The 23,413-nt window shown below is 39.3% G+C and overlaps 1 protein-coding gene across 24 annotated transcripts in view; it reads left to right on the top strand.

Moving 5' to 3' along the window:
- Nucleotides 1-23,413, top strand: part of ABI2 (abl interactor 2) — a 66,338-nt gene that overhangs the window by 29,998 nt on the left and 12,927 nt on the right. For 2 of the 24 annotated variants that reach the window (XM_066189760.1, XM_066189757.1), the window contains exons 3-9: nt 5,201-5,377; nt 9,073-9,090; nt 16,004-16,101; nt 16,830-16,976; nt 17,977-18,098; nt 18,986-19,168; nt 21,710-21,868. In XM_066189760.1, coding sequence (XP_066045857.1) covers nt 5,201-5,377; nt 9,073-9,090; nt 16,004-16,101; nt 16,830-16,976; nt 17,977-18,098; nt 18,986-19,168; nt 21,710-21,868 — 904 coding nt within the window. Of the gene's footprint in view, nt 1-5,200; nt 5,378-9,072; nt 9,091-16,003; nt 16,102-16,829; nt 16,977-17,973; nt 18,099-18,985; nt 19,169-21,709; nt 21,869-23,413 lie in introns of all 24 variants that reach the window. The other 22 variants (XM_066189756.1, XM_066189759.1, XM_066189770.1 and 19 more) reach the window with 14 other exon arrangements.

The following is a 23,413-nucleotide window of genomic DNA, read 5'->3' as shown; positions in this document are numbered from 1 at the left end:
ATCATATGTACAAATATTTATACTTGTTAAAAAAATTATTTTGAAGCTTTCAAGTTAGCAACCAGTGTGAAACGCTGCTAATGTCCAAATACTTTTAAGTTAATCTGGCAGATTTTCAGGTTTTAATATTTGTATGTTGAGAAATGTTTTTTCAGGTTTAGTTACAGAATCTCTTATTTAGCAAGGTCATTTTTAAAACTCTGCTGCTAATTCTATAAACAAGCACATTATCACAAAGATGAGTGGTAGTGATGAGTTTTCTCCAGTGGCACTGTGTTATGGGGTAGTTGTACAGAGCTGACTGCCATGCTCTTGGCTGTGAGAACAGGCGTGGAATAGATTGCAGGCTTGGATTCTCTGCAGGGAGCAGATGCTGCTTAGCTGGGCTCTAGCAACATCTGGGAGCTGCTCAGTCTCTGCAGGGAAGTTCTCTTGGACTTTCCACTGAAAAGTCAGTAATGGTTTGCGACCTTTCTCAGTTCCCTTATTCTTGCAAGGCACAAGAATAGCAAAACACTTTAAAAAATGGTGGTGCAAGGCCAGTTTTGCACCGTGCATGTTACCTGTTTATGCAACAAGTAGCTTTTCAGCATTTTTATTGCATTATGATCTCTTTTTTTGTGTATAAATTACATGCAACTTGAGACAAATTAATGTCCATTTCTAACATGTCAAAATTGGGCAGTTACTAATTTTAATGTAATCATCCAGTTTTCAAGGTAATTTGCAATTAGTTTGAATTGCATCAAATTAATAAGATTAATAAAAGTCCAGCAATACTATATTTAAGCAACATTTTCTTCTAATATTTTTGAAACTGAATTTTAAAAGCCCATTTATAAAAGCCCATATAACTGTCAGTTTATAAATTGACTGACAGTTAATTTATAAATTTAAATTAGAATGATTTGAGAAGAGGAAGAAATGAAAGCTTCTGGAGACTCTTACCTCTGAAATTTCACTGTAATTCTGGCTTTCAACATGCTGATGTGGTTTAACCCCAGCTGGCAACTAAGCACCACATGGCTCCTCACTCACTCCCCCCTACCAGGCTATGGCTAGAAAATCAGAAGGGTAAAGGTGAGAGAACTTGTGGGTTGAGTTATGTACAGTTTAATGATGATGATGATAATAATAATATAGAAAATCAATATTAAGAGAGAAATAAAGCCCAAGAAGAAAGGCTGCAAAGGGAGGCATTGCTCAGGCAGCCGTGCCGGGCCAGGCTCCCCCAGCCTGGTGCTGCCCATGAGGCCGTTTGGGGCGTTGTCCCCGGGGTCAGCAGGGCCTGTCCCGCCTGTGTCCCTTCCCAACTCCTTCTGCACCCCAGGCTGCCCAGTGCTGGGTGGGATGGGGAGCAGAAAAGGCCTTGACTCTGCAGTCACTGCTCAGCAGGGACTGAAACATCCTGGAGTTATCAGCTCTGTTTACAGCACAAATCCAAAATATCGCCCCGTACTGCGAAGAAAATTACTTCTGTCCCAGCCAAAACTAACTTTAGTTAAATGCTAACTTAATACTTTGAGAAATTTTGTTTACCGGTAGAGGAGAATATTTCTCAGAATGCATAAGTTCAGTGACTTTCAAGTGAACTTGTAAGTAGTATTAACTTTTCCAGAAATTATTTCATGGGTTTTTTTGTTTTAATACTTGCGGAGCTTGAGACTGGCTTTGTTGAATTCAATATGAAAACCTGATGTTTCAAAATGGCCAGAAAATAGAAAAAAATGCAGTGGTTCATACTTATTTTTCCCCTTATGCTCTCCTGTGGCTATTGCAGGGATCTTGGAAAGCACATGAAAAGATGATAATAATGAACCTGATCTCTAACAAACTGTCAGTTAAAAGCTTTTGCCAAAGCTAATGGAGCTATGTGAAACAAGTTTTTAAAAGCATAATAATGCTGTCAGGCGTCCAGAATTTCTTGCTCGTAAACAGTTCTAGAAGGGCACAGTGTATCCCATCTTCTTTTCCTAACAGAGTTTTCAAGGCAGGTGTTTTGTTAGTCCAGCTCTAACCTCAAGAACTTCTCATTAGAACTTTCTAAACTGATGAGTAAACATTTTGGTGCAGTCTCCTGCCTTGATAAGGGGTTTATGTTAGTACTGGAGGTAATAATTACCTGTGTGTCGAGGATAAATGTTTTCATTTTCTCCAGTAGCAGGTTAATCTTCATTACCTCCTCTACTAATGGAATACTGCAGTGTTCCTTTGTGCTATTTTATGGGTGTATTAGGATCTCATGACTTCCATAGTGTAGTAAACAAGAAAATGAAATGTTTGGAAAACTGCCGGCATAATGCTTTTCAATACCATTTTAGGTGTGTGGACCAGAATTAGGTGCAGTTTGTATATTTTTAGTCATTCCATAGCTATTCAAGTTAAGGAGATGTTCTGAATCATAATGCAAGAGAAATCCCACCAGATGAGCTTCAGGTTTTAATTAGGTTTTGTGCACTTTGTTGTTTGTTACTGTAGTCATGCCTCATGATCACCATAGTTCTTAAGGAAGCTGCTTGTACTCATGGCTCCTATTGAAAACCCACTCTTCATTCATGGAAACAGCTTTGCACAGTGCCAGGATACCATTGCTACAGTAACATGAGCGTTAAATATCTGTGCTTGCATTATATTAGAAGGTAATTACATAAGAAAGTACTGAAGGAACATTTTCAAAGTTGCAGAGTTCTAGCACTTGAAATAGAAAGTGAGAAATCATCTTGCCAACCCTGCACTAATAATGTCCTTTTTGATTTGTGGATTGAAATTAAGCCTCTGAGTGCAATACCCAAGGCATGAAACTGGTTTTGAAGGACCAGGTTTAGACGCACAAGATTTTGATGTTCCAGTACATCCTGAAGTGCAGCTGCTGTTGCAGCCAAAGTTTTTTAACATTCCATCAAATGGTATCTGGGGCCTGTGTGACAAAGAACATACAAGAGTCATGTCTCTGCAGTTCTCCAGTGACATGTCTAGACCACAGATAAAGTCTGCAGTAGAGATGGGGTTTGTCAGTAATATCAAACGTGAAATTGTCCTCCCAAGTTGGTGCCATCACATATCTTCAGCTTAAGACAATATGTGTCCTCTGACTGGTGAGATGAGGGGTCTGGAGACCATCTTCTCCAGAATGTGTCCTCGTATTCCCTATGCTGCAAAAGCAAAGGTCTAGCACAGAGGAGGGATAAAAGTCTGAGATGGAAAATGAAATCTTACATCTTGCCCTGATGGAGAATGGTGTACTTCAGGCACTTCAGCCAGGAAAATGTTGGTGTGCTCTGTTTGCACTTGTGCTTGTACCACAAATATAGCACTGTAGGAGCTGTGAAGATCTGATCTGCACTGCTGTGTTGGGGGTTGGTGTATAGTCCTGGTCACCTCAGGGAGCTTCAGAAATGACCTTGGCAAATTCATTGGAGGGTGGTTTAGTTGTTAAGTAGTTGCAGAAATGTGTGTTTCTGTTACTCTAGTGTGAATTGTGAATTTCTGCAGAATTTATATATTGGCCAAATCTGGGTGGGTTTTTGTGCAGTTGTCCCAGATAGTTTAACTACCCCTGTTGAATTTCAAATCACTGCTCGACAAACTCGAGCTTTCCAAAGAGAGATTTGCCAATACATTTTGACCTTAAAATCTACTTTTCTGTAGCTTTATTTTAAGAAATAGCTAAGCACCAATAGTGGAAACCTTAGAGTTCTAGGCAGGTGGAACTACAGGTGGTAGAATGTACATGACAAAGCTGTAGCCAGTGCTTAATTTTAGCAAAGTTACAAAATCTTGAAAATATGTTGCTGGGAAATACTAGGCAATCTTGATGATAATACTGTAAGCCCACATATAATGCCCCAGGTATTTGTGGAAATAATGCGAAGGAAGAACTTCTTGGAAGTAGTTTGGGCCAGTAGTTTGGTACAAGTTCTTAGTAGTAGGTTGGGGTTTCTAAAATTCTTTTTGTAATTTTCAAGGATGCGATGGTTGTTCAAGGTAGCAGATGTTCCATTAGCTTGTTTTGCTGTCAGTAGCACAAAGAGCAGTGTAGAAATTAGTGCAGCCAACCCCACTGCCCCAGTGCCTGCCCACAGAAAGATAAAATAGACAAAAACGTGTTACGAAAATGAGTTCTCATTTGTACCTGTCCCCCAGTCACTACAAAGCCTGGTTCAAAACTGTGAAAGGTGTTTCTGGTGCCATTAACGATCACTGAAGTGGGAACAAGAAATCTGTGAGTGTTTAGAAATCCTTTTGGTGGAGGTTCTGGCTGTTTTTACTTCTGTTATTTATCCTGTAGCTAAAACGTTTGTTCACTGTTTAGCAAATTTCCTATATTGAAAGCGGTTCTGTGAACAAGCAATTATTTTTGGTTTAAATAAGGCAAGGAACTCCATGGCCCATGATTTAAGAGATTGTTTTCCTGGAATAGATAAGTGGACTTTTTGGTAGGATTTTCTTACTCTGGTTACCTAACAAGATTCATGTATGTATTTTTAGGCAATGAATTTTCAGCAGGACTTTGTCTTACACCAAAGATTCTCCTGTGGTACTGATTTTTGTATATAAAGGGAGGGATTTCCAGTGCTGGCTCTAGGCATCCAAAGGGAAGGCAGTGGGCTTATTGTGGATAAATCAGTATGGAACACATTCTAAAATCTAATCATTGCTTTGTGCTGAGTGAGTTGTAATGACCAAAATACTTTTTTTGATTTGACTAAGTGAAATTTTATTCCATCATAGGATTACCAGTCCTAATTTAACAAACTTTTACAGTGTAACATACTGCTTATGGTTGTTTTTCGGGTCTTAAAATTAAGGTTTGGGAAGGCATCCTTACACTACATCTAGTTGGAGCCTATGTCAAAGACAAGCTTAGAGAGGAGTTGTAAAATAAAAACGTGAAGGAATCTTACAAAACTGTGTCAGTAAATTGATACAAACTACTAAGAATGGAAAGAAGAAGGAATTTTGTGAAACTGAAAGAACGAGGGTAACAAAAACCCAAAGAACCCCCAGCTATTAGTGTGGCTTTAGAGGTGGCAAATTCAGCAGTAAGTTGACAAAAGATGATGTAATCAAGTATATGTAGTGATATGTTTAGTACAGTGTAGAGATCTTTGAAACATTACAACTGATTTAATTTCTTTTTAATACTGACTCTGTATTCCAATGCATACCACTGTTAGTAAATACACTGCGTCTTTTGTAGACGGTGGACATTCACAAAGAGAAAGTTGCTAGAAGAGAAATTGGTATCTTGACTACAAACAAAAACACCTCAAGAACTCACAAAATCATTGCACCAGCTAACTTGGAGCGACCAGTTCGCTACATCAGGAAACCTATTGATTATACAATTCTAGATGATATTGGACATGGAGTGAAGGTAGGTGATATTGTTAAAACAGCCAAACTGCAAATTCATTGTCTTTGTATATTTTCAGAATAACCTGATGCTTTTCATGGTACTATACCAGTTTCTCCTTGCCTGGACAATGTGTCTATAAACAAGAGAGGAGTCCTGTCCGATTTCCAGTTGTGCCTTCCCCTTCTCTTGCCCCAGTGTTTCTAAATGTTGAAAACTCACTGAATCTGATTTCTGATTGGGACTGTGAGTTTCACCTTTTAAACTGATTCTGAATATCAGCTTGTGTGATGCTGCTATTATTGTTTGGGTCAGTTGCCAGGGATATACATGGGGACTGAAGGGCTAATGACCATCATTTTTCTGCCTGAATTAGCACCACAGAGTGTGATCCAGCTGTAATTGCTGCTGGTTTACTTTGATGCTCATGCGAAGGAAGGGTCTGCATGAGAAGTGTTATGGGCTCCCTTTTCTTCTTTCTGCCAGGGTCAGTTATGCACAAACCCAGTGACATCCTTTGTTAAAGGGAGTGCTCCACAACCTTTGTGCCATGTGGGGTTTTGGGATGGGAATATTACTGCCAAGGTTAAAGCCAGATGGTTTTCCCTTTCAAGATTAGGAAAAAAGAAGGAATTTCAGGGCAGAGATCAGACTGAGACACAACTGGTGGGTGTTAGATGTACACAGCAGCAGTAATATCATGTGCGAGGTTAGATATGCCTTTTTAAAAGCACATCCTGAATATAAACACAGTCTTAGCATGTGTGAGTTCATTGTTAACTTGTGCTGCCAGGAAAACAAGTACAGAAATGAGAACGCTGACAGTATTAAAGTTCCAGGAAAGGAAAGGTAAATAACACAAAGTGATGTCATTTTTACAAGGCAGACTAACAAATCTGTGAACCTGCTAAGTAGCAGTAAGGTAAGATGCTTCTTCCAGTCAGAGTATACCAGAATTTCTTTTGCTTGACTTGTAACTGGATTAGGTTATTTCTGTTGTCCCGTTTGATTTGTCTGCTTGGATGACCATTTAAATGGCAATAGCTTGTTCAATCTAACTTCTAAAATTCAAATTCTGAGCTGTTTGATTTAAATATCTTTCCCAAGCAATTTTACTTAAGGTCTTTTCAACATCCTGTTTGTTAATGGAAAGCTTCTTTCCCCCCATTTCTTACCCAAAGAATCAACCTCTGAAGATTTTAAAAAGGACAAACAAAAAAGCATACCCAACTTCAAAAACTACAGCTTTGACCAGAAAATTATTACCAGTTGTGTGTTAAAATCTGCTACCGATTTTTTACTTTATGCAGGTCAGCAGATCTCCTTGTGGATATGGATGGAGCATATTAACCTGTAGGATTGCTGTTGCTAATATTTTAATCATCATTTTTGTTTTAGGGAGATCATTTTAGAACTCATTAAAGAATAGGTTTTAATTGCTCTGCAGCACAATGTTATTTAGCTCTGGCTCTAAATCATTATAGTTGGTATCCCACTTACCTCAATGTAGCATAGTCACAGTAAGATGCAGTGAATTATGTTCTTCTGAAAGAATATAGTTCATCGAACGGATGATGACTCGAGTGTGTTTTACATCCATTTGTTTTAGACTTAAATTATATTTACCATGCACTATGCTTATCTGGAAAATGAAGTATTGTGCACTTGTGAAACAATATCGGAGAACTTGAAGTCACGCTATCCTTAAGATTGTAAATGTGTTCTAATCAGGTTAATCCTGGGTTTAGGACAGAAGAAAGAATAGCTCTTGTGGATGGGGAAAAGGTGGCCAGTTGTGCTTATGAACCTGTTTTTGTTCTGCTTGAATAACTATAAATTAGTTCATTAGAACTCTGGCTGTAGAACAGAGAGAGAAAATTCAAATAGGTAGAAGCTTTAAATTTGCCTATATATAGCTCTTTATTGTTTGAGCAGGGATACTTTTCCATTCTAGTGGATATTCAGAAGGAGTTGTTGCACAAACAGCGTTAAAGTTCCAGTTAGCATCAGGATTCCTCAGTCTGCATTCTTTGTCCTTTTTCTGCTGAAGGGCTTCTGCTCCAGTACTTGGACCCAGAATTACCTGTTTTCAGGTCAGGCAGAATGTGGATGCAGCAGACATTAATTTCAATCCCTGAAAAAGAGGCAAGCTGTACAGAATAATACTGGAATAAAAGGGAGGATTCTTTGCTGAGAAATTCAGTATGCCGTGCTGAGAGAAGTGGTAAAGGCCCTTAAGCATCTTATTCCTTCCATTCAGAAATTTGAAGCGTAGTGGAGATGATGTTCAGAAGGGTTGCTTTACAGTATGGTTTCTCAATAGATGTGAGAGAATTCAAGTGCCTCTGTATCATTCCAGCAGTCCCTCCTCATCTTCTCTCCCTGCAGCTACAATGCTGCAAAAATCTGAAGAACCTTTTGTGTGACAGAGACTCGCTTTCAATTTTTTTCAAATGTTTCCCAAGTTACAAAGTCTTCCAACCTATTGTTCCCGCCAAAGAGTTCTTTAGTCAAGAGAATGGGGGAAAAAATAAGTGCTCCCTTCAGAGAGGTGTGTATTAAAGTAGTTATCAGGCAGTGCTGCCAAGGTCTCTGCAGGTGGACCTTGCAGTGTAACTGGCCACTGTGGCCAGTACAGGGATACCTGGTTTCCCAGTGTAGCTGTATGAGGCAGAGACCATATTGGTTAATTGATCCACAGAACTTTAAACTCAAAGACAGGAGATTTTCTAGTAAATCAGATTGTGTTTCTTTTTAGTAGAGCAGGGTCTTTTCTAAACTGATGGAAAAAATCAGTCACTCTGGATGCTCTACTACTTATCCAAATATTTAAATAGTTATTTACTTGAATATTTAAATATTTACCTGACTATTTACTGTTCGGTGCTGCAGAAAGTGTAACAAATTTAATGATGCATTTAAATGAATTGAACTAAAACCAGATCATTCAAAGGGAAAGACAAGTAATTTTAAAAAGAAATTATTATGGAGAAAGAAGATGTATGATATTGTGCCAGTAAGATGCAGAACTTAGTGTCAAAAAGCTAGCACTTAGGCTTTAAAGTAAGATTTTGCTGTTGGTTGATGTCCTAATTTATACTTTAGGAAATGTGGATATGTGGTAGTGTCCATAAAGAGTGCTGTACTCCTTACAAGACGTAATCATTTGCTCTTGATCTTTGTTCAAGGGAGATCTCATGGCATCAAGTTAACTAACAGCATTCTCTAGAAAAAAACATAGATTAGCTTAGTATGTTAGAAGCTTCCATTTCAGCTACTTGTAAATGTGCTAGTGCATGTGAACAATTTAAATGAGCTCAGGCTCATTGATAAGGCTAGTCTTTCGACAGCTCAAATAAATTAATCTCTGAAGTTAATCCATCTAGATCTCATGATACATTTTGAAAGAAGTTGCCTTTTTGTTAGCACTGTAATAACTTGAGTAAACAGTGTACGAGCATTTGAATGTTAACTTTAAAGTAATAATTTAAAGGCTTTGTGGTCAATGTATATTAAAAGTTTCAGCTTGAAGATCTTTTGTTCATGACATTCTGCTTTAACCACTCTTTCTATGATCTACTGATACATTATTTTGTTAATGCTGAATGCTTAACTTTTTTCTTTCTTTTTCCTTTCTCTTCATATCCTGAAGTTCCAACTAACCTTTCAATGCTTTTTTTCCTTACCTCTTTTATTTGCTCCATTTATGCATTAAGTGGTTGCTTAGATTTAAGGTAAGAAACCCCAGGGCTGGATTTCCATTCTTCTTCTGAGATTATTACACACGGGGAGATGATTGACATCAATGGCACTGATTGTTTAGAACACGCGCTCTCCCTTCTGTGTCGCAGACCTTCTGTTGAGTAACTCATTGTGGATAAGCATTTTGTGATATAAATTGATGTGTATATGAAAGGAAGTTAACACAGTTAATTTTAAAAGCTTGGTGGTAAAATGTTAGCTGCCCTCAGCATATGTAGCAGGTCATTTATGAGGGAGGGATGTTGTGCTAGCCTTGTGTAGACAAAAGTATACACAGACTAGATAGCAGCTGAATATGAGCCTCCCCCTGTGTAATATTCTTTTTATCCTATATACGGTGTAAGTTACGGTTTGATTGGGATTCATGTTTCAGTGTGAGATTGCTCAGATAATGGGCTCCAAAGATGTATAACAAATTCAAATCTGTATATTATTTTTTAAAGTTGCAGTATTCTTAATTTTTTCAGAAACTGAGAGCAGTGCTTAAATACTCAGAGGCACTCATCTGTGGAAACTTCCAGAAATTTCCTAATTGTGTAAAATACTTAATAAGTGTTGAACAACAAGATATGGGATTTATTTGGTTGAATATTAAATGAATAGTGCATCATAGAACTCAGGCTGAAGTATGTCAAATTCTTTAAATGTTAGTAGTCTTAGTGGCTGCAGGAGCAGCAATAAAAAGCATCAAATCAATTAGACAAGCGGTTAAACTGAGTTACATGATATTATGGTGGAGTTCATAGTACATTAATTAATAGATAGGTCACAGCCTTTATGGAGTATGACGATCTCTTCCTCCTCCTGAAGTGCAGCTGGTTTGGGGAAAGAGGGACTGGAAGTTTTTTGATAGCAGGTGCCACCATTGTAACGAGAGAGCTGTATTTTAGAACACAGAATGCCAATATGTAGAATGAGTATATTAATTAAAGGAAGTTCCAAGTGAAATACTTTTAAATATTTTCTGTGCTTGGAAAAAGCTAAAAGAAAATCCTGCAAAATCCTGAGATTGCCCATAAAACCAAATATTTCTGTAGATATCTCCATGATGTCCCTCTTGAAATTGGACAGATGGTACTTTCAGTCAGGTATTTAGTGTATGTAGCATCTCTGATAACACTGGAAAACTTAATTTATGAGAGAATTCTCACATGTCATTTGAAATTTATTTTTACAAAGGTGTGTGAGGTGTACAGTATTTCAACTTACTTAGTGTTTACATGCTTCTAATTTGAGAATGGAAAAATAGATCTCCCTGGTTTTTTACTGTTTACATAAAACGGATACTTTAGATGTTGAATATGTCTTATTCTGGACACACTTAATATTGGATGATGGTTTTCTCGGTGTTCTTAAAAAACAATTTGTGAACTCAATTTTCTTTGTTGCTCTCTGCAGTTGCAGTTCATAGACAAGTAATGACTATCCCAAGAAAAGTTTTAAAATTGTGTAATTATAGATTATATGTGAACTGACATATCTGAGCATTATCTGCAGTGGCAATAAGTTTCTACAGCTTTTCGGAGTAAATACCTTTATAGGTTTGGAATGAAAACATTTGTTATAATACCATTTCTTTATTTACTAGAGTGAACCCAATTAGAAATTTGATTTGAGGAATCAAACATGTCAGTCAGCTTCTCATTGGCAAAACATGAGGGTTTAAAAGAGAAAAGAAAAAAGGCAAAAAGCAGCGCAGCATCTCTCAGTAGACCCGAGTTCCTCTTTGTCTCACTGTAGTCACTGTGCAGCAGGCTGAAAGAAGACTGAAAAGCAGTTAGTAACCCCAGTTCTGTGTGAACGGTTATTTTGCTTCACTTAAAAGTGATTGGATATGGAGTGTTTAGCCTGCATTTTTTTTTTCCATGACTGCAAAAACCCCTTAGCCTTACCTAACAGCTATAATACCAAACTGACTGACTGGAGCCTTGGATTTGTGTCTGATTAACTTAAATTTTAACCAGATTTTGAAGAAAATTTCAGTTATGAGGCAGAGGAAAATCAACTGAAAATGACATTGTTTAAGCCTTTTTGTATTCACCAGATTTGGTTCTTCAATTACTTTACAGGGGTGGATGTGGTAAAAACAAGTAAGCTCACTTGCTGAAGCTTCTGCTTGTGGTCATTTGCCAGAACAGGGCTGAAATTTACACATTTCACTTCCATATAAACTGGTTAATGAGCTGACAAGCAAATGGTTTGATGAGACATGCACAGTAAGTATTTGAGTGGCTGAGCATAGCCTGAAAAGAAATTTACTTTGAGGTAGCAGATGATGGGCCAAAAATATATTCATCATCTCTGTAGCGTTAACAAGATGAAGCAAGGCATGGGAAGGGAGGTTTTATTCAGCCTTGAGTTGTTTTTTCCCGTAATTGGACATAAAATTGCTCAAGAAGGTCGAGGAACTGTCTGAAGTTTCTGAATATCATCTGTGAAACATCACTGATGGGACAATTTTTCTTACTAGGTGTTGAGCAAAAAAATGACTCGTTTGACATCCTGAAAGTTCTAAAAAATACAGTGTGAATGTAAAGCACCACTTAAAAATTTCTGGCTGTGTCCAGCTTTAGAAGTAACTCCTCCTAAGGTTTGATTGTGTTGAGTATCTGGTATTCAGGATTTTGGGGGGAAAAAAACAACCAACCAAGCAAAAATAACCAACCCCCCCAAAAAGCCCACCTTGCTTGCTTTGTTGCAGGTAAGTGCCTCAGGTCTGTATAAATACAGGACATTGATGCAAATAGTTTTTGCAGTCTCTAGACCAGCTCTCATGCCTTACCCATCTATGTATTTCTGCACTTCCTGTTCAGTGAAATTTATTTTTTTTGCTTGTGAAAATGTTCCCGAGAATTAAATAGAATGAATGGCAGAATTTTTCAGTTTTAGCCAATTTTTTTCAGTACAAATTCCTTATACAGTGGAGTGCTGAAGAAACTCAGTATGTTAAATGCTGATAAAAATGTAACTATGAAGGAAACTTGGTCATAGGTAGGACCATAAGATGGTGTTTTAATCACTGGAATCTATGAAAAACTAGTGGCCAAAAATAGAAATTGGCCAATTAAGTCTTAATTTTTAAAAAAATTAAACTTAAGAGGATATTTTTTCTGAGTACTCTAGTCAGTGCTGTATTGTGTCTTGAAGTCATCAGATGATACCTTTCTAAAACTGTAGCTCAATGAAAGAAAATATTGGATGAAATACTATTGTACCCTCTTGAAATAGAATGGTCCCTAGGGATCCATGTCTTTACAGTTCATTTTACAGCTGTTACTGTGGGGCTGGATCCCAGAGCATTTTCTAGGATGTCTTACCAAGGATCTGCTTTTGAAGTAGTTCTTGTAGTTTCTTCGTCAGCAAAACTTCCAATTCCAGCTCCAGTGCTAACAAAGTTACAGCTTTGATGGAAGATATTTTTCTGTGGTGCATGTGCTTGCTAATTTGTCTATAAAAATCTTCTGCAAGGTATCCAGTTAAAAAAAAACTTAAGATCTCATTAGAATTATTTGGTGTTCCACAACTTCTCATGGTAATATTTTTTTGCTTTTTTTTTTTTTTTTTTCTTCTGTGAAAGAGAAAAAAAAATTATTTAAAAAATCCCTGCATGCATTCGGCTCAGACCCTGTGTCCTGTTTGTCTGTTTACAGGCTCGTCTTCCTGCTTTTACATCAGTCAGCTGTGGTGTTTTCCTGAGCTTTGTGCCCAAGTCACTACTACGTCTCTTACTTTTTTCCTGTTCTAAACACAGTGGTTGGCTGGTTAACTGTGCAGTTGTGAGCAAAGGCAGAGATAGATACTCCTTTGTCTTTCTGGTTGCAGGCTGTCTTTTGCTATGCATTTTCTTAAAATGATTTGCAAGATTTAAACTAGAAATCAGCCCCAGCCCTGTGGGGTCCTGCAGTCAGACAAACCCCCATCAGACAGATGCATTCCTCTGCTTTCACCCTCTCATTAAATCAGCTGTATCTGGGTAGTTCCAGCTGTGCAGAACCAGGGGAGATGATGTCTGAAACAGAGCAGCTTCTGGCAAATACCAGCTTCTTCAGAAAAAGGATTTTTAAAACTTGACAGCAGATGCAAATGTGACCTTGAGTTCTGGTGGTTGTTTCAGGTTTTAGATGTTTGTAAAAGGGATGTGTGTGGGTGAGGATTTGTGTATGGAAACTGTATTTACAACCGTATGTGCAGAATAGAAAAGGCAATACAGTAAAGTCTGGAAGAGAGAGGGCATTAATGGCCTTCCTTCCCCCCCCAGTAGAAATTATTACAGAAGGAGACAGCTGTATATATTACAGTGTTTTAGTCTCGGTGCAGTTTTAGATTTTTTTTTAGCATCTTGCATGCTTTTATTTCCAAGGATCTGTCCATTTTGATCAGAACTGTTGAAATAATTCTATATTTTTCATTTCTCTTCTGTGATTATTTGGCAATAAATCAAAGGGTAAGTTGTTTGCACAGAGTTGTTTAACTTAGAGTAGCTGATTTTAAAGCTGTCAGTCCTGTCAGATTTGAAGACAACCCTGTAAATTTAAATTACTTGCACTCTGAACTTTTCAATTTCAATGTTGAAAAGTCCTTTCCAAGACCCTGAAACTAAACCTACTGTAAGTGAATTTCCTCATCTTTCAGGTTAGTTTTTTTAAAGGATGGTTTTTGCCAGGTTCCTGGGCTAAAAAGGGATCATCTTTTGTTTGGCCACATTTTCTAAAGCTTTCTTCCTATTCTTTGACAAGGATCTATATATTTGCAGTGTTAATGAAAATACTAAGCAGTCACCACTGGAGTTGTGTTTTAGTGAGGCGAGTGTTACCTCCACTTCTGGCTGTACCTGGTGTGATGTTCCAGCATTCTTCACCTCAGCCATCCTGACTTTTCCTGTAGCCGTAGCCCTGGGCATGCCTAGAAGTTAATTTTTGTTCTTGCAGTCACTGTATTTAAAAGAATAACATTATTTGTATCAAATATGTGGAATTTTATATTAACTGTCAATTGATAGCCAGTGGTTACATCATCGGGTCAGAAACAATGGTGTAGCCAGTTAAAAGCCCTAAATGGACTATTCTGGAGCACACAGATTGGTCTGTCGTCTAAAGACATCCAAATGCACAGGCTGAGTGGGCTGTTTGAAATACAGCGAGTGACAATTCAGTGAGCGTTTATTAAGGTGGATTTTGTTTGTTTTGGGGGGTTTCTTTTGAAGACTCAAATAGGTGGGTGAAACAGGCATGTTTAATGAAAGAGGAAATACAGGGGGTGCTGCAACTTTAAAAAAAAATTCAGATTTTGCCATTTCTTAAATGTTACGTGTATAGAATAAAATGTATTTCATTTTACACTTCCCCTTTTCCCTTCAAGTAGTTGTAGTTCAGTGCTTACCTCATCCCTCACTTGAATTAACTTTAGATTTCTTGTTGCTTAGAGTTGGCTTAAAGGACTTTATAATGCCGTGCAAAATAATTTTGTCTAAAATTGGCATTACGGAGTACACTTGCACAACTGAATCCAAACATCTGTTTTGGAATCTGACAAAATGCCCCTTCCAATGCTTGGATTTTCTTTTCCTCCCTGCAGATTAAAAATGGGATAGCACTGGGATTATTTAGAGCCAGAGAATCAAGTCTCGGTGGATTAGAATACTGAACATATTACTCTCTACACTCTTGTCAATATTTATCAATTCACAGATCTAAACATTGCCAAGGTTTTAAGTGAGTTAGAGGATTCAAATTTTGAAGGAGTAATTTGCCTTCAATGATATTTGCGGATACTCTTGAGTGCCTTGATCGCTGTTTCATTTTTCTGCGGGAGGTGGGGGCGGTAGCCGGGACTCAGCTTTAGAAAGAAGAAACTGTGTGAGATAGAGCATGACAGGAAGAAGAGAGAGAGGGATGTAAGCACACTTGTTTAGGTTTGCTGAGTATCTCTGTGCCTAAGCAGTAGCTCAGGCAGTCGTAACTGCGAGCTGTTCTGTAAGCAGACCGTGTACTGATTCCTGTAAGGATGTGTGCAGTGAGGGGATTCTGCTTGGCTGGCAGACTACATAGAGGCAAAATGCACATTGGTAACAGTTGTTTACAATTCCGAGATTAATCAGTCGGGAATGCAGATGGGTTATGGAAAGAAGTTAGAGTAAATTATTTATGTCAAATTTACTTCATTAGTATTTTAACCTGACAGAGGGGAAGTGGACAACTGCAGTTATATCACATCACTGCTAAATGTTTTTCTTCCTGTCCATGTGTTTATTAACTCTCAGAGATGAAATTGCTACAGATTTAATGGGGGGGAAAAACACACCTTTGTGTTTTTCTCAAAATAGCTTTCTCTGTTTGTTTACATATATTTAACTAGTATTTAAAGTAAATATCTTCAAAAGTTTTTATAAGCTGTGAAAACATTAAAACGCCAACAGATCATACTTAAGAATGACTTTGACTTCTCCATATCTGTATAAATCACATTAGATTGTGGCCTATTAGATAAGCCTTAGTATTTTTAAACAGTATTCAAAAATATTTTTGCCAATTTACCATTCAGTAGTGCCATGTGAAATAACTGCCTTTTTCTCAAAAGATGACTGGGAGGTTCAGCCAAGTTAGTTACAGTGTTTGTATTCTCAGAGATTTAAATGTCTATGTGATAGCCTGAAGGCAAATTCACTTTTCTGTACAATTTCTAAGAACTATGTAATAAAGAGTCCTTTGAGCGCAACTCTTGACTTCTAGCAGAGTGGAAATTGCACATAAAACGCATGGCCTCTCAATTTTTTTTGTTTGTTTAAACCTTCCCCTACTTAGAGTTAATTGCTGAAGGCATCTCAGTGTCTCTCCCCTGGACCCTGAGCTCAGTGAAGGCCGTTTTTCTCCCCGTTCTTCCATGCAGGTCAGCACCCAGAATATGAAGATGGGTGGGCTGCCTCGAACAACACCACCCACCCAGAAGCCACCAAGTCCACCGATGTCAGGAAAAGGGACTATTGGGTAAGTGCAGTTGAGTGGGTGAACAGAGGGGAAAAGAGGGAAGATTCTTTTTCTGTAGTGGGAGAGGTTTCGTGGTTTTATTTTAACCATTCACAAAGGCCAAGAGGTGTTACATTTGCATCCTCTTAATACTGCCCATGTCTTTGTATTGTTAGTGTGCTACTGCCAGAAGACAGTGGGCATCATCAGCCCTTCCCAACAGGAATTTTTCTCAGTGCACAGCACTTAGTTACATACTTTAGAGTAAAATGTCATTAGCTGTGGCTTTCGCAGGTGGTGCTAAACAACTGAAAAATGAGTATGTGGCACTGGTCATTAATTATTTGTGCTGTGCTTGATGAAAGGACTTTCATGCAAAGGTTATGAACCTGATTTTGACCTTAGGAAAATGCGTTGTAAGTGGGATGAATGCTGCTTGCCGGTGTGTGATTATGTATATACATAGAGAACAAGGTGCTTTATTTTAATGCAAGATAATGGCTTACCTTTAAAACAAGAATGGGATGTGCAGCACAGCGTTTACTGATGGGAAGACTGAAGTACCTGAAGAACATCCTTAATTGTTTCTTTTCCACCCCTCATCCTATAAAATAAGTACTGCAAATTTATAGGAAAAGCCCGTTTTTAAGCTCCCACTGCTGATGAGTATGCAGCTGTCTTTCAAAGCGTGAGGAGTCCCTGTTGTGTGTGCGTCCCCCTGACTGCTGTGGGTGTGCTTTGCCGTGCAGGCGGCACTCCCCGTACCGCACGCTGGAGCCCGTGCGGCCCCCGGTGGTGCCCAACGATTACGTGCCGAGCCCGACGCGCACCATGGCCCCGGCCCAGCAGAGCCCCGTCAGAACGGCCTCGGTCAACCAGCGCAACCGCACCTACAGGTACCGCCCGGCCCGGGGCACCGCCGCCGTGCCCGACCGCCCGGCCGCTGCGCCTCCCGGTGCTGGGAAGCGCCCCTTCCTCCTGGGCACTGCCGGCCTCTCTGGCCTGAGGGGAATGGCGCTAATGAAACACAACGGGGAGTCGTGTTGACATTCATCCCCTGTTCACCTCAGTTGTAGTGCTGTCACTAAGAGTACTTAATGCATTACTAAGATTGTGAAGTCTTTCAAGGAGGTAGATCGTGATGCTGTTTTACTAAATGGTTACCAAACTGGGGGAAGGCTTCCTACAGAACTTGCCTTCTACATGTTGAAAGGCTGCTTAGGTGCTTATACTTGACATTTTTGAACAGTCTTCAGTGTTCATAGGTTGAACAGCTGAAATTGTAGCATAGTGTTTTGGGGCTTTTGGTAACTGCAAACACAGAGTAAAGCTCGACTGCCTTACCGGAGGCTCTGCAGAAGACTAGCTTTTTCTCTAGGACAGTTAGTTTCATGATATGATAGCTCTAAATACTTTCCTTGAAATCTTTCCTTTTTAAACATAGTAAGTACTTGAGGATGGCTAAACAAGTGGACTTAAAAGATAAGAAATCTGAATTTTACCATCTTACAACGTTTAGGCTTTAGTAGTCTCATATGAAAGCATATGAATCACAGTCTAAGCACTCTCTAAGTTTTTAAGGTACAAGAAACAAGTCTGTATTTGCTCTGTTGGGGCTTAACAACCCTGGAATGGTGTGCTTTGAACAAGGTTCTGGAAGTTTCATTTTTGGGCAAGTTCACTAAGGCTAGCTTACTGAAAAAACCCCTCTTGTGTTGTAGTTAAAGTGGAGAGTTTCAGGAAAGCCCAGCTCTGTATAGGTTTACATCATCCTTGTTTCTTTTCTCTTGTTCCCTGTTACTTCCCTGATTTCATAAGATGCTCTGTGGGGGATCTTACGTTTCAGCATGAACAGCAGCATATTCATGCCCTGGTTCCTTTGATTTCTTACAGCAGCAGTGGCAGTAGTGGAGGAAGCCACCCAAGCAGTCGGAGCAGCAGTCGAGAGAACAGTGGAAGTGGAAGTGTAGGTGTTCCCATTGCTGTTCCCACACCATCTCCTCCTAGTGTCTATCCAGGTAAATGGAAACCTCATTTTCCTTTGTGCCTCACTGTTAACCTTGAGCATTTGCAGTTTCCTAAACTCTAAGGGGGAAGCCCAGAGTTCATTGCCATTGATAGTATGAGTTTGAATCAAGTAGTGTCTTCTCTGAGAGTGTCGGATGTGCTGTAATGTTCATATATTAGTTTGTCAGAATTTTTTGCCTGGCTGCCTGCATGTGACATGGTAGGTCACAGCACCTTTTTCAGTGGGCTGAGGGACACTTCTCCCTTGTCCCTTTAAGCAAATAAATATTTTTTCATTGGCTGTTTTTGCAGATACATAGAAGCATGTTTTTAGAAAATTTGAATGAGAGGCAGGCACAGTAAATCTTGAGTAAATCAATGCAAGCCTGAATTGTCAGAGATACTTGCTCAATGCAATGGCCTCAGACTTTCCAGAAGTAGGAGGTGTTTTAGTACTTCTTTTTCCTTTGCTCAGCCTTTTCAGTGAAGAAGAGCCCTGTAGTTGGCTTGCAGTGAAATACATGCTTCTGAAACAAAGAGCTGGAATTTTTTTGGTTTCTTCTTTATATCTTCTAATTAATACAAAAGCTAAAGACAGCCATGTTAGAGATTGGAGCATAAATAACACAATGCAAAGACATCTTTCAAAAGGAATGGCTTTCACTGAAAAGTTCTGGGTTGTGTTCCCTTCAGACCTGGAAAGAAGTGGATTTGCTTGACCCTCATTTACCATCTACACAGGAATGAGCCTTTAACAGCTCCATTGTTTTTTCATCTCGTGCATTCTGAAATACTGTGCAGCTAATAAGTAGCTAACACTGAATAGTCAGAGGCTTTCTCTAATCCTTGCTAACATATCTCCTTATTAACTCCACCTCTTCCTCCTCTCTTCACTTAGCCCCTGCTGGCTCAGCTGGCACTTCTCCCCTTCCTGCTACCTCTGCTCCTGCCCCCACTCCTCCTGCTCCTCCTGCCCCTTCCTCCGCTGCCCCAGATGCTGCTGCTGCTGCAGGAGCTCAGCCCCTTGCTGATGGCTTCACCTCTCCAACTCCCCCTGCTGTTTCTTCCACACCCTCTGCAGGTGAGTCTCTGCTCCAGCTGCTGGACAGATGAACCCAGGTGTGATCATGATCCAAGGCTTTGCAAAGTTACTTCGGCAGCAGTGATTCATAATTTTAACAGAAGTTTAATAATGACTAGAATATACCTGCTAATACTCAACTCTAAGGTCATGGTTACAGTAGACAATTCAAGGTGTGCTGATTTTATGAACAGCAATAATTTAATTTTATAATTTTATTGTTTTTACATTTATATAATTTGCTAAATCATAACTTTATTTCTGTTTGGATACTGAGAACCTCATAGAATAATTATGTTTGGTGGGCACCAGCACTGGTAGTTCTGGGTCTTATTACTCTCTTCCATAAATGCAATTTTTAAAAAGTGCATCTGGCAAAGTATAATTTATGTAACTGGTTTCTTCAATGCTGTCAAATGACAAGTCTCCCCTTAATGAACTGATGAAAAGGGCGGGGGTTTGTGTCCAGTAAAAGGTAAAATACAAGTTTTTATTATGCAGACGATTATTAAAGCATTTTGTTTTCATATGTGGTACTTAGGGTGTATATCGCAACTTCCTTTTTTACTGCTACACTTTTCATTTTCTCATGTGCTGAAGCTGCAGAGTGTCACACTTACCAACCGTTACACTGGCCTGTATCACCTTTTGATGAGGAGATTGCAGTGTTAAAATCTCCCTCAGACAGCCAAATTCTTGTGTAGCCACCTGCATGCTTTTCTACTTTACGTTATGGTGGAAGCTCCTTACAGGGGCGGGAGTTGGTTTGTGCGTTAATTAGCGTTCATCTCTTAGTTGGAATTGCACCAGGTTCCAGAAGCATTCTTGAAACTGCATGTAGTTTAAAGGCCTGTGGCTCATACAAAGCTACAAGATGTTTACACTAGAATCCATAACTGTGACCAGAAGTTTCTAAAGTGTGATGAATTTTGGTCTCAGAAGATGATCCTGATGTCTGAACTGCTTTCATGAAGATGAGCTGTGGCATGTGGGGCCGCAATCAGTTTTCCATTTTTGATGCACTGTCAGTATTCCAGTTCTTACGCTGTATTGCTTCTATATTTTTAATAAGTCAAAATCAAGCAAAAATTAATATTTGAATGACTGTAAATTCACATTCACAATTTCATAAGAGAATTTTCACATTAGTTACTATTTTTAAGATCTTTTGTTTCCCTGTCCTATTGCTTGTATGGGTTCTCTGAAATGAAATGTTTGAAGAGACTGGATAGGTCACCGCTTACGAAGTCATAGCTTTTGGTCCCTAAAAATATCTTAGTCCTCTCTCCTCCCTTCTCTCCAATCACCAGCAATTTCTGCAAGTACATTAAGTAACAGAGAGAGATACACACATTGGAAAGACACATCAGGAAAAGTGGGACAAAGCCTTTGTAGAATGGATTCTTTCTTAGCTGTTTCTTATCTGTAAAAAGTGCGTGTTTTTATAGGGTACATTACATTATTGGTACAAATCTGAGGGAATGTGACTCTGTAGTTCATGCATTTGCTCTTACAAGCAAGTAACAGCAAGCAACTTGTATTTTTATTTATTGACCTAGTATGAAGTTGTGCAAAGCAAGCAAAACATAATGAAGAACAATGCAGGTTTTTTTAAATTTGTACATTCTTTTGTTCTTTTTCCTCTATTTACTTCTCTCCTCAATCACAGTCACCATCCCTACTCCCCTTGTTTTCTTGCAAACTCTCAAATATGCTTCTAGGACAAATGGTGGAGACAGAACAGTTTGTGGGGTATAATAACACATGGGAATACTAAATCCAGCTTACTGTTATATACAGTATAAAATCCAGAGAATTTTATTTATATTTATATCCAGAGCACAGAAGATATCTTGCTTCATTTATTGTTTGCTGGGGGTCACGACCAATGTCTTGTATACAGGAAGTAATGAAAATACAGAGCAACTTTCTGAGGAGTTGTTTTAATTGACAGCTCCCTCTGAAGAGGGTCTTTTAGTTTGACTTCATTTATTCCAACCTTCGAGCAGTTTCTAACATTCTTTTCTCCCCAGATGGTTCTCTGAGTATCTTCTAAATGGCACTAAGATAGGTAGTACTGTGTTTTTCAGTTACAGACAGTAACAGCTTTGAATCCTGGAAATGCCTGCAGTTATTTTTTACATGTATGTTCCTTAATTGCGGAACTGACGTTTTGGGGAGTTTTTTGCAGGCTGAGGAATAACTAAATTCACAAGTTATTGTAATACATTATTTAAAATAGATAACGAGATATTAGTTTCTTTTGTTTTGAAGATTTGTAGCTTAAGCACTTTGTATTTTCTTACTGGCTTTTGTAGGCAGTGCTGAGTGCAGGCAGTTGGGAGAGTTATGTTTTGCATTGCTCTTGAGGCATTCAGTGTCCTGCCAGTCTGGCAGCTGAAGTGGCTGACTCCTCCTAGGATGCAGATTGTCTTGAAATAAAGAGCCAGAAACCTTTCCAAACCTTTGGAATTGAATGCAGGTAGAGAGAAGGCAGGCATCAGTCTCCTCTTTGCTAATGCATTTCTGTCTCCACCCTAGGTCACCCCGTTCAGTTCTACAGCATGAACAGGCCTGCAGCTCGGCACACGCCCCCGACCATCGGCGGCTCTTTGCCGTACCGGCGGCCTCCTTCCATCACGTCACAGAGCAGCCTTCAGAACCAGATCAACGGGGGCCCCTTCTACAACCAGAACCCAGGTAAGAGACTTCACCTGCTCCACTGAGCTCGGCCATGGTGAACACTGACCTTCAGCGCTCTGAAATTTTATGTTCTGTCTCCACTGCAGATCTTGCACTTTCAGTATGCTGCTGGTAGCTGTGCCAGAGCTGCATTGTGGCAAGCATCTTAAAAAATGCTGTCTTTGTTGCCAGATAATTTACCTTTGATGTCACAGTCCCTATCAGACAAGCTTTAGTCCTTGACTACACCATGTGTCGTGGATCTGCTTTGGTGTGGGATGGGTATTTGATTTTGCACCAGAACGCTGGTTCTTCATTAACCAGTCTTTATCTTGTGTGCTTTTTCCTTCTGGGTAATGTGCAGTTCAAGCAGTTGTGCTTGTTACACAGGGATAAGCATTAGACACCTTGGAGACACCAGTGGTGTTTGGGTGTGAGGAAGCTGTGTCATCTGCTGAGCCCACAGGCCATGTTATTTTATGGGTGATCTGCCTTACGAAGCAAGAGGAGACCTTACCAGGGAGTGAGTGTCCTGTGTGTCAGCATAATACAGTAGCCTTTTACCTAAGAAGTGCTCCTTCCTGTGCTTCTGATGGGACAAGCGGGTTTTATAGCAGACTGGGGAGGGTTTCTCTTTTGACAAAGCTATAGAAAGATGCAGGGGACACACTGAAGGTTTCTGGTCAGGAAATGCCCTGATACCAGCGGAACTGAATGTTGACTTGCAAGTACTACAGCATGCTGGTGTTTCGTGGTAGGATTTGAAGGGCATGTGTATGTTGCTTGGTTGCTTTTGGGTTTTGTTTTGTTTGTTTGTTTTGTTTTTGTTTTGGGGGGGTTGGTTGGTTGGTTTGTTTGTTTTTTTTTTTTAAATTGAGCACTGAACTTGGAATTAGGTCAAATGCTGCAATCTGCATTTAAGGGATTTGATCAGGTTTGGCTGTTACTGTTTGTGAGCTATCCTGCAGGGTGAGGTTTGTGCTGAGCGTGAGATGGAAGTGAATGGTCCTGCTGGGCACAGGGAAATGGAGGAGCTTGTAGGGTGAAATTGTAGCCCAGTTGCCTGAAATAGGTTATATTTTCTAAGCATATTGAAGGCTGAAGGGGGGAACAGGCAAGAAGGGGAGGGTAATAGCAACAAAAGAAACCTTTCAGGATTACAGTAAAGCAGTTTTTGCAATAAAGACGATTTTCAGTATATCCAGAGAGTTCTTTGACGACTGCTGTGTGTTTTTTGCTTTAGCAAAGGGATAATTCTCCGCAAGCTGCCATTGCATTGTAATAGGTAATCATAGAAGATGCCAAATAAACTTAAAATAAATTGCATAACCACAGTTCAGTCTGTGTATCCAGAAAGAAGGTAATGATTATGGTGATTAGTCACTTGAACTGTAAATCACAAACAAAATACTTCAGTTATATTGGCATATCTGAGACAATATAAACAAGCAGTTGTAGTAAGAGGCTTTTTTTTTGATATACCAGCAGAATACAGAATTTATTTGCTTTGCAGTTACACTGAACCAAGGGTTTTTTCGAGTTCACCTTGAAAGGAGAGGATGC

This window comes from Chamaea fasciata, unplaced genomic scaffold (assembly GCF_029207755.1).
Source record: "Chamaea fasciata isolate MVZ Bird 193981 ecotype frontalis unplaced genomic scaffold, bChaFas1.0.hap1 SCAF_8, whole genome shotgun sequence".
NCBI lineage: Eukaryota > Metazoa > Chordata > Aves > Passeriformes > Sylviidae > Chamaea > Chamaea fasciata.
This window is presented reverse-complemented; position numbering and strand designations above follow the sequence as displayed.